The sequence below is a fragment of the Strix aluco genome, chromosome 2, assembly GCF_031877795.1.
Source record: "Strix aluco isolate bStrAlu1 chromosome 2, bStrAlu1.hap1, whole genome shotgun sequence".
NCBI lineage: Eukaryota > Metazoa > Chordata > Aves > Strigiformes > Strigidae > Strix > Strix aluco.
The window spans coordinates 34,232,512-34,247,357 of NC_133932.1; the positions used below are offsets into that span (position 1 = coordinate 34,232,512).

General features: G+C 41.9%; 1 protein-coding gene across 12 annotated transcripts in view; it reads right to left on the minus strand.

Annotated features, from left to right (window-relative positions):
• The window catches only part of SYNJ1 (synaptojanin 1), a 68,655-nt gene extending 58,274 nt beyond the window's left edge, over positions 1–10,381 (minus strand). For 5 of the 12 annotated variants that reach the window (XM_074814223.1, XM_074814231.1, XM_074814230.1 and 2 more), the window contains exons 1-2: positions 9,720–10,045; positions 8,799–8,944 (exon numbers count right to left, since the gene is read on the minus strand). In XM_074814223.1, the coding sequence (XP_074670324.1) occupies positions 8,799–8,944; positions 9,720–9,748 (175 nt within the window). In that variant the 5' untranslated portion in view covers positions 9,749–10,045. Of the gene's footprint in view, positions 1–8,798; positions 8,945–9,719; positions 10,047–10,242 lie in introns of those variants that run through there. The other 7 variants (XM_074814225.1, XM_074814222.1, XM_074814226.1 and 4 more) reach the window with 6 other exon arrangements.
• Positions 10,382–14,846: the final 4,465 nt, after the last annotated feature.

A 14,846-nucleotide genomic window follows, 5' to 3' on the forward strand; every position in this document is an offset into this window, starting at 1 on the left:
TGTTTTGGATGGCTGACTGCAGCAGTGCTCAGGCTGCTTTCAGGGTAATGCACAATAAGGGACTTCCCACAATCAGGAGTGCTACAAGATTAAGGAAGGCACTTGAGTTTTCCAAAAACCAACACGAAATCAGAAACAAGACACAGCTACACCACGCTCCTTTCCATTTTCTTCCATTTGAATTGTTGGGACGCTGTGGGGACCAGCACCACCCTGGGGGCCAGGGCACTCGTAGCCATGGGGGCTTCTCCAGGGAGGCAGAGCAGGCTGAGGGCAGCCCCAGCCCAAGACATCAGGCACCTTCATGGAATGGACTGAGGCGAGGCCAGGCCAGGACATCAGTCTGTGGGCAAGGGTCAGGCTTGGAGAGGGTAACTGGGCCAGATACAGACCCAGGATGGCCAGGCCAAGGCTGGGCTGGAACATCAGCCCAGCTTGGCAGGGCCCATGTCCAGGCTGATCAGGGCTGTGGAAATGCTGCAGCATCGCTGGGGCAGGGGCTGACAGCCCTGAGGGGACTGAAATGGAGTCCTGGGCTGTGGGCAGGGTAGGGGAAGCCCCAGAGGGGCTGATCAGGGACAGTCAGGGCTGGTGGCGTCCTCAGGGCCCTGACATGAACAAGTAGTAATGCTATGAAAACATGCAAATGGTGGTACAGCTGGTTTAGACCAAAAGTCCATTTAGCCTCCAAACATTTACAAGAATTTCCTGAACCAGCACCTCCACCAGTTCTAGCCACAAGGACACCTTTCATTTAAGGGTGCTAAAAGAAAAAAACCCAAACACCCAGGCCAGAGTGTAATCTATTACTGACTGCCACTGCACATGGCATTTCCCATTTCTGAAGATACGAAAATGAAATTTGCAGGTTTTCATGTCACTCCGTACCAGTGTGAATAGCAACTTAAGTGCTCTGAAACCATCCAGATTCTCCCCGTAATTATCATATTTAACTCTTCCTTCTTCACCAAAGCAGTAAGCTTCATGAAGATCTATTCTCTCTCACTTCATTCAGCACGCAAAGTCATCAGATACAGCTGGATATGCAAGAGCCACTGAAGTTACAAAAACACATGGCTAAAACGCCATCACTATAATCTCTTACATTCAGTGTATGCAAAGCCAGCTTTCAGCTTCCTCTATGAATAGCTGAAATTATCAACTGGGTGAACTGCAGCTTAGAAGTTAAACCGCAGGAAGGCTAAGGTAATCCTGACAGAAGGAGAGAGCATTTCCAAGAGCATTTCCTCATTTCCTCTGTAACATTCTTAATGAATAAGAACATCTCTTCCCAGAATGGTAGGCTGGCCTGCAGCCATGAGAACCCTTTTGACTTTTTGAGCTCCATATCTTGAAAAAAATGCAGCTAATATAAATATGCACTCAGAAAAACATAAAGTCCTACAAATTAATGAACCTAGTTCTCCTTGAGAAATTGACTTTTCTATTTATTCATCTTTAAATAGCTGGAAGTAAGCAAACACAATTAAGGTTGTCTGGAAAAAAATAAAATGCTGTCACTTGCTAAAACCGAATTAAGACATGCAACTTCTAAAAGACAGAAATTACTGGCTGGAATTACAACTTTCATCTGTAACACCAGATTTAACAGATTTTAAATTATACCGTAGAGGAGCACTAAAGAGTAGACAATGAAAGCATACATATATCTCTGCATAAAGATGGCCACAAAACATTATGAAGCAGTATTTCTTCTATTACTTTGTGTCAGTTCAGATGTTAAGCAGAAAGGAAATTAAGAGCAGCTTCTGCTTAACCCACTGCATTAATTAGATTAAAGTTGATTAATTCCTAAAACAGAAATAATGACTCGCTATTTAACAGTACAAAAAAAAAACCCAAACCCACAACACGTTTAATGTGGTTTTCAGGTCAAATTGTAATGCATTCTTGTAGAAAGCTGGCATGCCTCATTTGCAGTGTCAAGAGAAAAAGAATAAAATAATTTTAAGTAAATCTTTATTAAAAATTAATAGGTCATAGCATTTTTCAATGTTAACATCTAAGTTGTTCCAAGTTAAGTCACAAGTATACATCTGTAATAATCACACCTTATCAATCACTGACTCATTTAAGAAAGGTGACTGATAAAATTATTTTGAAGGGATTATGTCAGCCCTCTTACTGTTGCTCAAATGGAACCCCGTTAAAAATCCTGTCTTCAGGACAACTTGGTTCAACATGTATTCTGCTTAAATCCAGATTAGAAATTAGTTTTGTAATTTTAACAATTATAAAGCTAAGAACACATTAAAAGTTATCATTTAGGCCTTCTACAGTTATGTTCTCTTGGTGGGTTTGGTTCCAAGGTGCCATGATGACACCTTGTAAGTTAGTAGCTACAATCCACAGCTAGAATATAGGACACTGAGCTGGAAATCATGTGCAGTTCCTTCAGAAATAAGACTTCTCATTTAAGTTAGACAAGAAAAAGCTCATTCTACTGTCGTGCTACTTTAAAAAGTTTAAAATCTGAAAAATTTATGAACTTTTCTTAGATAGTTTGTTTTTGAGATTTTAAGATTGAGGTTTTCAAGCTTTTTGTCCAATTAGGACAGCTAAACTTTTGGTATTTAAATTAAAGCTAACACTTTAATATTACCACATAGGTGACATTAAAATCAGGGTTGAGTCATCACTTTAATTTCTAAATCAACCAATGGAAGAATGATTTTATTATTTTTGATACTTTGCTCACACAAAAAGATGCACAGAAAACTGGATGACAGCTGATATTTAAATGTGCCACAATTCATATGACATTTGCTTTGAATTAATAGGACTTTTTTTTTGTCCTATTTTGTCTCTATTTGCTAGTTCAAATTATGAAGTACCATTATTCACTTCACAAAGACATGTGCATGTTGCCATAATCAACACGTATCTTAAGACTATGAGGAGGAACCCCCAAATAACAAATCACCTCTACCCAGCAATGAAAATAACCCCAGACATCTCTAGATGTCAACAATTATATTTAAATACTACACATCAGAAAAACACGACTGTTTGGAACAACAACAACAAAATAATTGTAAGAGATAAGCAACTAAAAGGCTTGGTTGCTTTAACACTATTTTTCAATACTGTGCAAATTTACTTCACAAAATGTATCTTTTCAACTAACAGCACTGAGGAGGGGAAAAAAAACAAACTGAGAAATAGAAGTGTGAAAACAAAGCTGACCTATGTAACAGCCTACAAGCACTTCGTTTCCATCAGATTTGGGCTTTCTGACCCATTTACATGTTCTCCATTGAAAACAAAACTTTATAGCCAATAATCTACAAAGATTTTCTTCTAATAGTGAATGCTTTGATTAAAATATAGTTATTTTACATGAAAGACAACTGTTGCAATTTTTGCTTGTACTAGCCAATTCACAATATTGCAGAATCTTCAATTTAAATACGTGCTAGCATGCAAAAAAACTACCAAATTATCTAAAATGTAGAAATGCTAATTAGTTTTTCTAAATTATGTTTCAGTAACTCCAGAAGTATGCAAACTAGGCTTCTTAACAGACATTTAATTAGCCAGAGCTATCATTCACTGAATGTCCAGTAGGGCAAACCCAAGACTTTTACTACCACATGTGCTACCACGGAAATTAAAATTTACTGAAATGAAAAGGGAACATTCATAAAGAGAATTATTTGTTGTCAGTGAAATTCCTTGTTGAAATCATGCAAAAGGCTGTGGTACACATACAGAATAGTCTTTACTATTACTGTAAAGCTAATCTACCTTAAGAAGCAAAAAGCCTTCAGATTCTGTTGAAAGTAACTTCTTTTTAATATTTGCAGAACGGTGAACTAAATTCTTGCAGATCCATTACGCCATTCAGAGAGGTCACAGTCCACCCAGACAAGAGTTACTGCCTCCACCAACCTCCTAGGAAGATTCTTACTGTACTTCTTGTACTTTTCAAAGTGTGCTAGGCTAGCATACGTGGTCTTTGTTAAACCATGTGATTTTGTTGGAAATGCCTGGAAAGCAATGAGCAGAACATCTTCCCAGTAGATTTGAAAGGACAGTGAATTCTGGCAGGATCCTAGGAAAGGCACTTGATGACAGGAGGACAGGTTACAGCCTCCTCCACCAGCACAGCTGCCCTTGGCTGTTGCTGTTGCTTCCCTGCAGCTTCTTAAGTGTTTTAAGGTACTGTTTAATGGGAAGGCATAGTCCGGAAGATGACACTACTGCCACAACAGTAATGAAGACAGGAAGGTGAAACTGCTGTTTCCCTTTACACCCTAGTCCCTTCAATCTGGCTTCAGATAAATACAATATTACATAATAATACATTCAAAAGCTGTTTCTACCACAGCCTGTATTTGACCTTTCTTCTCTAACACTCTTTCTTCTCTAAGCACTCTTTCCAGAGGATAAATTACTGTCTGAAGAATTTTAATTCTTATTATTATTGTACCTTTATATATGTATATAAGACAAGAAAATATTTATATTAAGTTTATTTTATAAGATCCCATCATGAAAATCAGAATGTAGTCATTTATTTTGAAATATTCTCCTTCCCTAGTTAAAGGGATGTGGTTTCACTCAAAACTCTATAAACATTATTGTGGGGGTGGGGAGAATCACACACTGGCAGTTTATTACTGGTGGCAGCAAACACCAAAGGAAAAAACACTCTGGTTGTGAGCATACAGAACATCACCCTCCTTTATAATTATGTACATTACAGCAGGTGCTCATCAAATGTATCTGCCAGTATGTTTCTTTTCTAGGTATCTAAGTTTCCTCAAGCACCATATCAACTTTAAATCTCTTGCAAAATTATTATATCCCATCTGCTACTGTGGATAGATAATAGCATACCTGCTCCTCTCCCCCCCCGCTCCCCAAGAATGCAGTGCAGAAGAATTTCCTTTTTAAAAAGAAGTGGAATGTGAATGGGTGATAGAGTAGCATTGCTAAATGTGACTATGAATACCAGGATGCCTGCTGCACGCAGGTTATTACAGCTCTTACTTTATCTAGCTCTACAGAAAGCCTGGGGTGGGCATAGTGCCTCTTCCTGTCCACACCTGCTCTCTTCTCAGCTTTACCATAAGATTGAAGTCAAAGGATGTGCATGAAGCTCCTGCTCTCTCCACTCAGGGCTCAGTATTTTCCCAGACAACAGAACATTCTCCTTTACTCATCACAGGCGACAGGAGTAAAGACAGCTTCCCACTTGTTTCGTTATGACTCACCACAGAGGAACAGGGAGAGAGAACACCCTCCTGCTCAGTCAATGAAATCTTTACAGGTAAGATATCTCATTAGAGTCTTATTTCAAAGAATAAATATACTGTCTATTTTATACGTCAAAGAAAAAAAATAGGTCTATGACATCCTCCCACTAAATTCTAAACAAATCATCAGTGAAGCTGCTGACATTTAAAACTAAGTCCTCTTACAAGGCCTTGAGAAGCAAGTTGGCAGGATTCCCTCAGACTTCAATATCTTGGGTTAACCCAATACTAGGGGTGTGTCGATAAAAGAGGTATTAAGTATATAAAGCAAGTGAAGTATTTCTCAGATGTTTTGGTCACTGTAACGTTAGCTAATCCACATTACAAGCAGTACATCGAATACTTCCAGCAGAAGCATGGCTGGGGCTGCTTCCACATTAAGGCTGAATGATTATGCAATCACCCCCTCTGTGAACCATCCCTTCGACCCTCTTCTTTTCTTCCATCTTATTTTGTTGATTTGAATAACAGATTCAGTGCACATACAACACATACTGAAAACCATAAAATGTTGTATAGCACTTCATACAGAGGCCTAACTAAACTCTGAATCATCTTGCAATGCTTCATTGAATGTAAAGCTGACGAAGGTTAATACCATTATCCTTCCCTCAGCACAATGACAGACGTATTTCCTTTAAGATGACAATTAAAGGTTCAGTAAGTTTTCATTCCTTTCTCTTAGCCCATTTCAAATCCAAATTTCTGTACATGAATACCCTAGAAGATGCAGTTCACTAAGGCTCTCAGAACTGAACCACATGAACCACTTCTAATGGTAAAGTGTATTTTACTAGGTTGTGCCTGTATTGTATGTTCTACATACAAGTAAGAACAATGATGGGGTATAAGGCTGAACATCTTATTTTATCTTCAGTATTTATTAAAATCTTTGAAAATTGTCTAACAGTTTGAGATCAGTATTGTCACTTTTTGTAGAGTCTAAAAACTGTTAGCACCATAAGTAAAAAATATGAGTTTTTAACAGTTTAAAGTTATGCTGTTCTGGATTTAAATTGATATATACTTGATCTGACCATTTTTCTATCTCTTCACACAGATTTTACAAACATCTGGGGAATCTTCCCCAAGGGCCAGACTTTCATTAACTTTGGCTTTCAGATTTGTACCAATATCCAGAAGTTTGTAAGGCTACAGACTAGAATCTTCTGACTGGTTTCTGTAGCATGACTAGAGAGATGAAAAAGTAGTACTTTACAAATCTTCCCCAAGCACTAATACTTGTACTCCTTTAAATATGTATTTAAAAGAATAGATACCAGAAGTGAGCAGCAAGCAGAAAAAGAGAAAAAATAATCCTGAGCTAGGGAACTCTAGCGCTTTTTCTACTGTCAGTTCAAGGGTATGATTGTGATCTTTCAACCATTAACAAAAGAATCATGTTTCAGTACCTAGAGAGTTTAGGTGCAAAAAGGGAACTAAAGCAAAGTGCCACAGCTAAATATGCATTAGGAAAATACGCCCATTTACCAGATAGAAAAAGAGTAAGGAGTTTACTGGTTAAGGTGACTGAAAACAGTATTCAGAGTAACTACTTCTAGCTAAGTATGAATGTTTACTATGCTGTAACCTACTAATGAGAATACCAAGGACAAACCTTTACAGATCAATAACATGCTATTAATAAGTACAGAACACAAGAGGAGAGAGGCTTTCAAACTTCCTTTGGGTTCCACTTCCTCTGTTTGGTGACAGCATGAGACATAGAAGAGGGCAGGAACTGTGATATGCTTTTTACTTTTTAGAGAAGAAAGTTTATCCAGGCACCTGCACCTATATCACAGCACAAAAAGTTATTAACTTACTGTCCTTTTTGAGCACAACTTTCAGGAATAAGTTATTTTTAATACATTGCTCCTTAAGTAGCTTAAGCATGTTCAGTAACTGCTAAATACATGCTAAAATAAAGTTTTCCACAATCTTCAAAGCATTTTTCCCCATTTTATGAATTTCACTAAACCTGATCGCTTTATGACTGGACATTTATTCCCAACCCAATCCACACTACACAATGCCTTTCAAAAACTGCTGGCAAAGTCAATGAGATTACTCAGATACACAGTAAGAAGAAATTATCAGGAAAAAAAAAAATTCTCAAAAATAGGAGAAAAGCACTCATTGTTTTTCACCTGGATCATCACATAATCACAGCTATAGTGTCAGTCATGCTGGCATGTCCTACTGCTAGGCTTCTAACAGTTAATGGCAGCTTGTTCTAATCGCACATTAAAGACGTGGACTAAGCTGTGTGCTAGACAGCACTTGTTCATACAGCCTGCCCAGTAAGATGACTCTATGGTCCATCTTCTAAGTACCTTACACAGGACACAGGGACAGTCAGGTGCCTCAGAAAGAGATCACAACATTGCCAAGGAGCACACTCAGGTATAGGAGAGCCAATTGCAAATACCGAAGAAACAAACCATATCTCAAGTCCCACACTTCTTTGGAAATGACATTTCTAACTCTGGGTCCTGTTAGAGAACATATTCCCCATTCAGCCCTATTCCACAGTCTCAAAGCCAGAGCATCCTCCTGAAAGGTAGGTTTTTGAGTCCCTTCAGACTTCAGGCAGTGAACCAAATCTCCCCTTTTCTGCTCAGGTGCTCAGAATAGCTAGGCTAGAAAACCACAAACAGGCATCAGAATGAATTAATCAAAAAGTTATTGACTAAAAGAAAAGGAAATACTTCTGCAGTATGAAAGCTTCTTATAAAAAGAGTCAAAAAGAAGCTTAGAAACCCTGTGCAACCAGGTGCTCTGACCTGAAGAATGCAAACCAAGCAACATTTTAAAACCCTATCTATAGGCTTCATGGATTTCTCTGCATTTCTCACTTTAGTGTCCTCCTTCAACTATGACTTAAAAAAAAGGGGGGGGAAGGGGCCCAAAAGCATTTAGGGGAAACATTTAATGCATTTATCACTGAAAACAGGTAAAAATAACTTTGCAATGCAAGACACCTTGCTCCAAATATTACTCATTTTATTACAAGACAAATCAATACAGAGTCTCAAGGTAGGTTAAAAACACAGGGACAAAATAAAGCTAAAAATCAAAAAGCCATAAAAAAATCACGATACAAAATGCAATAAACAAATTAAGATGATATACCATTTAAGAATATAGAAATTTTAATTATGAAATACAACATCAAGAGAGAATTAGCTTTTCAATGAGTTATCATGTATTCAAAAGAAGGTTGTTCAGAACCAAAGAGACAAGCAGATGTTGGAAGCTATTAGAAGAAGAAAATTTAGTATACATGAAAATATACATGCATGATGAAACGTAATTAAATATGTAAAATTTTCTCTCAACAAATGAAGATAGGAAAATGTCTTTCTTTTTCCCCTCTCGTTTAAATCAGAAGCCTCTCCATTAGCAAATAAGAAAACAGAATAGTTGTTTCTTTATATCCCATAAATAAACAGCTTACACAATGTCAAACCTGTCAACTTTTTACATTGTAGTTATCAAAACATATCGACTTACAGAGGACAGCCACAGCTCCAGATTCAAACATGAGACATTCTTCTCTGTTTCTGGTTTCCACTATCACACTGAATGGAAGCGGATCCAGCTTGTGATAGACACGGTATCCTTTACTGAAAGCCATTTTGCCTTTATCAGAGGCAGTCCTGTCCAACACAAGATGATGTTAGTGAAACCTTCTTGTGCTTCCAGATACATGCTGCAAAGCAGGTCTGACTTGCATCCTTTCCTAGGGAGTTTACATGTTTAACAAAAACTAACAACAAATAAAGACCTGCTCCCTCTTTCTACCTCATGAGACTTATTTTACTTCATGTTTCAAAACATGAAGTATTGTTTCAAAACAATATAGGGACTATCTCAAGACACATAACAATGTTTCAAAAACACAATTACCCAGAGAAGCATCTTTCAAAATAAAGGATTTACTTAAAAACTTCTCAGAGACAACAAGAATTTATTTCACAAATAACATTTCTTCACAAAAAAAAAAAAAGAATGAAAATAAGGTTCTCTAGCCACCACAAATATGTAAGAGTGGCAACTATCTTAATCATAAACTAATGCCAAATGCAGAGGACCAGAAGCCTGGGCAGACTTCAGTTTTAAGATCTATTATACTGACTCTGACCTTGTACGAAAGGACAGTATATTTTAAACACTAAAGCTGTTAAGACGTTTTAAAAGATCATACAAAATGTTAACCTATTTTGGTTTTCTTTTTTAAATGAAAGCAGGTTTTTGTTTGGATATAAACCCTCCCCTGCAGCGGCTGACGACTGAAACATTGCAGCATTGTCCTAGTGAGACTGCCTGTAAGCCAGAGAGGTGAGATCTTCCTTTAAAACAACGAAGCAACTCAAACAATAAGAAACTATAAACAAACATGAGAGTAACCACATTTTAAGGGCTTAAGCTCACAAAACACACAGCGAGGGGGGATTCTTCATGGAAGCCGGGAGCAGGGTTTTCCGCCCGCTCCCTTCCCTTCACCTCCGAGCCCGTACCCTCCAGGGCGGACACGGACGTTAGGCCGCCGGTAGGGAACACGCCGGCCCCCACCCTCCAGCGCAGCCCCGCCGGGGAGCTGCGGCGGCGGCGCCGGCCCGGACCCTCACCCGAGACCCTTCTCCCTTGCCGGGCAGGAGGAAAGGGGCCACCGAACAGCCGCGCGTTCCCCGCCGCCCGGCCGAAGGGCAGCCCCGGAGCCGGCACCGGGCCGGCAGATCTCCGCCCCGCTACCACCCGCCACCGCCCGGCGCCGCCGCCGGTCCCCACGACGCTGACAGCGCCTCCATCTTGTCTGGCGCCAGCGGCGCCCCCGCGGCCCGAGCCCCGCGACGGCGACAGCCGGGCCGGCTCCGCCGCGCACTGACAGGCGCCGAGCGACGCGACCCCCTCCCCCGGCGCCGCCGCCGCCGCCCGCCCCCGTCCCCAGCCCCACCAGCCGCAGCGGTACCAGCGCCGCCCTCACCGGCCGCGCCACCTGCCACCAGCGGCCGCCCGCTCCGCTCCGCTCCCTGCCGCGGGAGCCGGCGGGACCTCCCTTCCGCCCCGGCCCCGCCGTCCCTTCCGCAGTGCGCCTCACGCCGCCGGAAGTCGGGGGGGGACGGCACGGGGGGAGGAGGGGGCAGGGAGAGGGAGGGGGAGAGGGGGAGAGGGGGAGAGACAGAGACAGGGAGAGGAATGGCGGGGAGGGAGGGAGAGAGAGGGAAGGGGAGAGGAGGAGAGGGAGAGGGAGGAGGCGGGAAAGGGCAGCTGACGGCGGGACGCGCTGCGGCGGCGCAGGCGTGGGCCCGCGGGAGCAGCGGCGCCGGGCCGGGGGAGGCTTTGCCAGGGCCGGGTTCCCCGGAGCCGCGTTTCTCGTGTGGGCCCTGTCAGGGGCAGGTCGGAGCAGAGCGCAGCCGTCAGGATGGACTTCGGCCTGGGAAACCCGGGCGCTGGGGGAAAAGTAAGAAGAGCGCCCTTCGAAGAAGTTCTCCCTTCGCGGCGTCTCGTGGCAGCGCCAGATCGCAGGCTTCAGAGTTGAAAAATGTGCTGTGGATGCACGGTGAGGCTGTCTTAAAACAGTCAGCCCCAGCCCGGGTTATGTATTTGTTACAGCAGGGAGAAAAATCTTAGGGACAGGCTTGTGACTGGCAGCGCAAACTGGAAAACCTCGCTGCGCAAAATGTGCGATGGGCATGGAAGCTGTCGGCACAGGCCTCACCGAGTGCCTCCGCCTGGGTGGGAGCACTGAAGCGCCGCTGAAGCCTGCCTCTCCCTGACAGGCTTCCAAAGTTTTAGGGACAGACCGTAAGCATCTCTTTGGAAATTTCCATTCAGCCTGAGCAGGCTGTAGGTGGAGGAGGAGTACCGCCTCACGGGAGCTTTACTGTGCTGGGTTGGTGATAGGTTGCAAGCTGCTGAGGAGCCTACAGAAGACAGGTTTGAGAGCTACGTGCAAAAATGAAGAGAAGTGGGCTTTGCTGTGCTTCAGATAACGCTGGGGCCAGGATGGCAGTTTGAGTGGAGAGCTGAAGTAGAAAAAACAAAATCTGAAAAACTGAAAAAGAGAGAGAGAAATAAAATGCAAGAAAAGACAAGTGATGCACAGTGCAATTGCTCACCACCCGCTGACCGATGCCCGAGCAGTGATCAGCCCCTCCCAGCCAACTCCCCCGGTATATATACTGAGCATGACATCCTATGGTATGGAATATCCCTTTGGCTGGTTTAGGTCAGCTCTCCTGGCCATGCTCCCTCCCAGCTTCTTCTGCACCTGCTGGCAGAGCATGGGAAACTGAAAAATCCTTAACTTAGGGTAAGTGCTACTTAGCAACAACCAAAACATCAGTGTGTTACCAACATTATTCTCACACTAAATCCAAAACACAGCACTGTACCAGCTACTAGGAAGAAAATTAACTCTGTCCCAACAAAATCCAGGACAGAAGGGTAAAAATTCAAAACAGAAATACCTTTTATGTTTCTTATAAACTTTATATTGAAACACAGAAAGTTATGTTTGATATATATTCCCTGAATAGCTCTAGTCTATTCTAACAAAATAGTAGCTTGTATACATAATCTTTTGATATTAAATATGGACTTATCCCACATACATACCATAGGCTAAGTACCAGTTCAGTGGCGTACACTGGTGGGAGAGAACACAGAGCAAATATTTGTGATGTAAAATACAGCGTAAGTAATCTTCATGTATTTTTAGCTGGCCAGCTTCCTACACACATTATGATGACCCCAGTGAAAATGTTCTATAGATAAATAAAAGTATGATATTTTAAAAGACTATTTAAAGATAGGTTTAATGGGGTTTGTAATTACTAGAATGCGTAATTGCTAACAGCTTATTACAGTTTATGCTATTTCTCACTCGCTCATGGTAGACTCTCACATGTTATCAAACTATCTCTAGCATAGCATCAAAAGGAAGCACATGAAACCTTTTTACTGTTGAGAATGTAAAAATAAAAGAATGACAATGTGGCTGCTGTGGAAGAAAAGTAAGTGTGTACTGGCTTTATCCATGCATAAAGATCACTAACAGGTATAGCAATTTAAAGATGGTTTTACAAGCTACACCCAAGGCTAAAATGATACCTGTATCATAAAACAGTCAATGTATCAAGTTTATTCACATGTTTTTCAGCAGATAAACCAGATTGAGATGGCATGTGTGGTGGTTTTCTAATGAACACATATAGTTTGCCTCAGGGTAATATAATTTTTTTTCTGATAGCTAATCATTATTATGCAGTTGAAAATGGGCTACTCCATTATTTGCTTAATGACTTTTCAAAACATCAGAGGAGTGCATCAGTTGAAAATATAATCATAGAATCATCAAATCACAGAATAGTTTGGGTTGAAAGGGACCTTCAGACATCATCTGGTCCAACCCCCCTGCCATGGGCAGGGACACCTTCCTCTTGATCAAGTTGCTCAAAGCCCCGTCCAACCTGGCCTTGAACACTGCCAGGGAGAGTTCCCAGAACACCTTCCTTATGCCCAATCTAAACCTACCCTCTTTCAGTTTAAAGCTGTTGCCCCTTTTCCTGTCACTACAAGCCTGGGTAAAAAGTCTCTCTCCATCTTTCTTATAAGCACCTTTTATATACTGAAAGGCAGCTATAAGATTTCCCCAGAGCCTTCTCTTCTCCAGGCTGAACAACCCAAACTGTCTCAGCCTGTCCTCACAGGAGAGGTGTTCCAGCCTTCCCAAATGGGGGGCCCCCATTCTTGAGTTCCTCCTCTAGATCCACTTTAACAGGTCCACATCTGTCTTGTACTGGGGCCCCAGAGCTGGATGCAGCACTCCAGGTGGGGTCTCACAAAGGGAGCAGAGGGGGAGAATCACCTCCCTTGACCTGCTGTTCACACTTCTTGTTATGCGGCCCCAGATACAGTTGGCTTTCTGGTCTGCAAGCGCACATTGCCGGGTCATGTCCAGCTTTTTATCCATCAGTATCAGTTTACATCAGCTGAGAATGTAAAAAAATGTATTGCTACCCAATAGTGGGAGCTTTGATAAAGCTATTATTAACTTCAGAAAATACTGCTGCTTATAAGTTAAACGAAAATGAGAATGAATATTTGATTCTAACTAATCGACAATGTAATATACTACATAATATAGCAAAGCATATTACATAAAAGTTTAATTTGTTCTTCAATTTTGAGTAATAACAGGTTTTGGTAACTTTTTCCCCACTTGTCAACTGTATTTCAGAATCTCACCAGCCTTAAATATATAGAAAAGTTGAGACATACCTCAGTACCTGGGGCTCAGGGAGCAGGGAGGAGGTAGAGGAGTCAGGAATGAAGAAGTGAAGAGCCTGGGATAAGGGGCGGGGGGGGGGGGGAGGTGTTGTGTTAATTGTCTTTGTTTCTTGGTATCCACATCTATTTTAATTGGCAATAAATTAAATTAATTCACTGAGCCAAGTCCGTTTACCATGATGGTAATTGTGAAGTGATCTCCCCATGTTTATCTTAACCTATGAGCTTTTTCATCCTATTTTCTCACCATGCCCTGTTGAGGAGGGGAGTGAGAGAGCATCTGGGTGGGCATCTGACTGCAGTCCAAGGTCAACCCACGACGACTTCACTGGGCTTCAGAGCAGAGCCTATTTAAAACTTCTTTCCTGTCTGAAAGCAGAGTTGTCCCAAGGCTCCTCAGCAACGTAGGCAACATTTACCTTTGGTATCAAAAAGGTGAGGAGGCCCAGGGCCATGCTGCATCTGTCACAGAGAAGACAGATGTAAAGGCAGAATTAGGGTGCCTGAAAAGGGGAAAGGAAGGTTTCTGGGCCTGCAAATCCCTCTGCAAAATTGGGAGGAGGAGTGCAAAAAACAGCAGTGGGAAAAAACGGGAAGAGAGTGAGCCTCAGCCTTAGCAGTATCAGCAGCTTCACACCCCCCACCTCTCCCCTTGGCAGCAGCAGCCACCCAGGGCTGCCAGGCTCTGACACGTGCACCACTGGCAGCGAGACCACCGACTATTTTATACATTCCACTAAATGTTCAAACCACTATTTTCTCAGGGACATCTGTGGTGCTGTACATCACTAAATTGGCACATCAACAGCAAATAAATGAAAGTTTTGAAATGATATTTGGTTTGCATATCCTTCCTAGCACTTATCATAGGCCTTACTTCAGCAAACTCCTACTGCTTAAATCTTTAGAGTTTGCTCTATCCACCACTTGTTTGCAGATGCCAGTTCTCTGAACTGCTAGATCCTTGAGGTAGTAACCATGTGTGTACATTATAATTTTAGTATCTTTAGTTCAACGAGTGCCTTATCCTGATTGGAGATTTTGGGTGAAATGGTAATATGTAATTTAAGTGCAGTACAATGATTTTAAGCCACATGTCCCCAGGGTGTGTGAGGCCCATAGTTATGCAACCTAGATCCCACTTAATGTGGGATGTTTACTGTTAGATAGGTATCATTGAAGTCTTAAGACAATACTCAAGAACTTGTATGAAATCTAGGCCATGAAAATTTGGGCTTAAGCATGTAAGAAAAATACTACACCAAA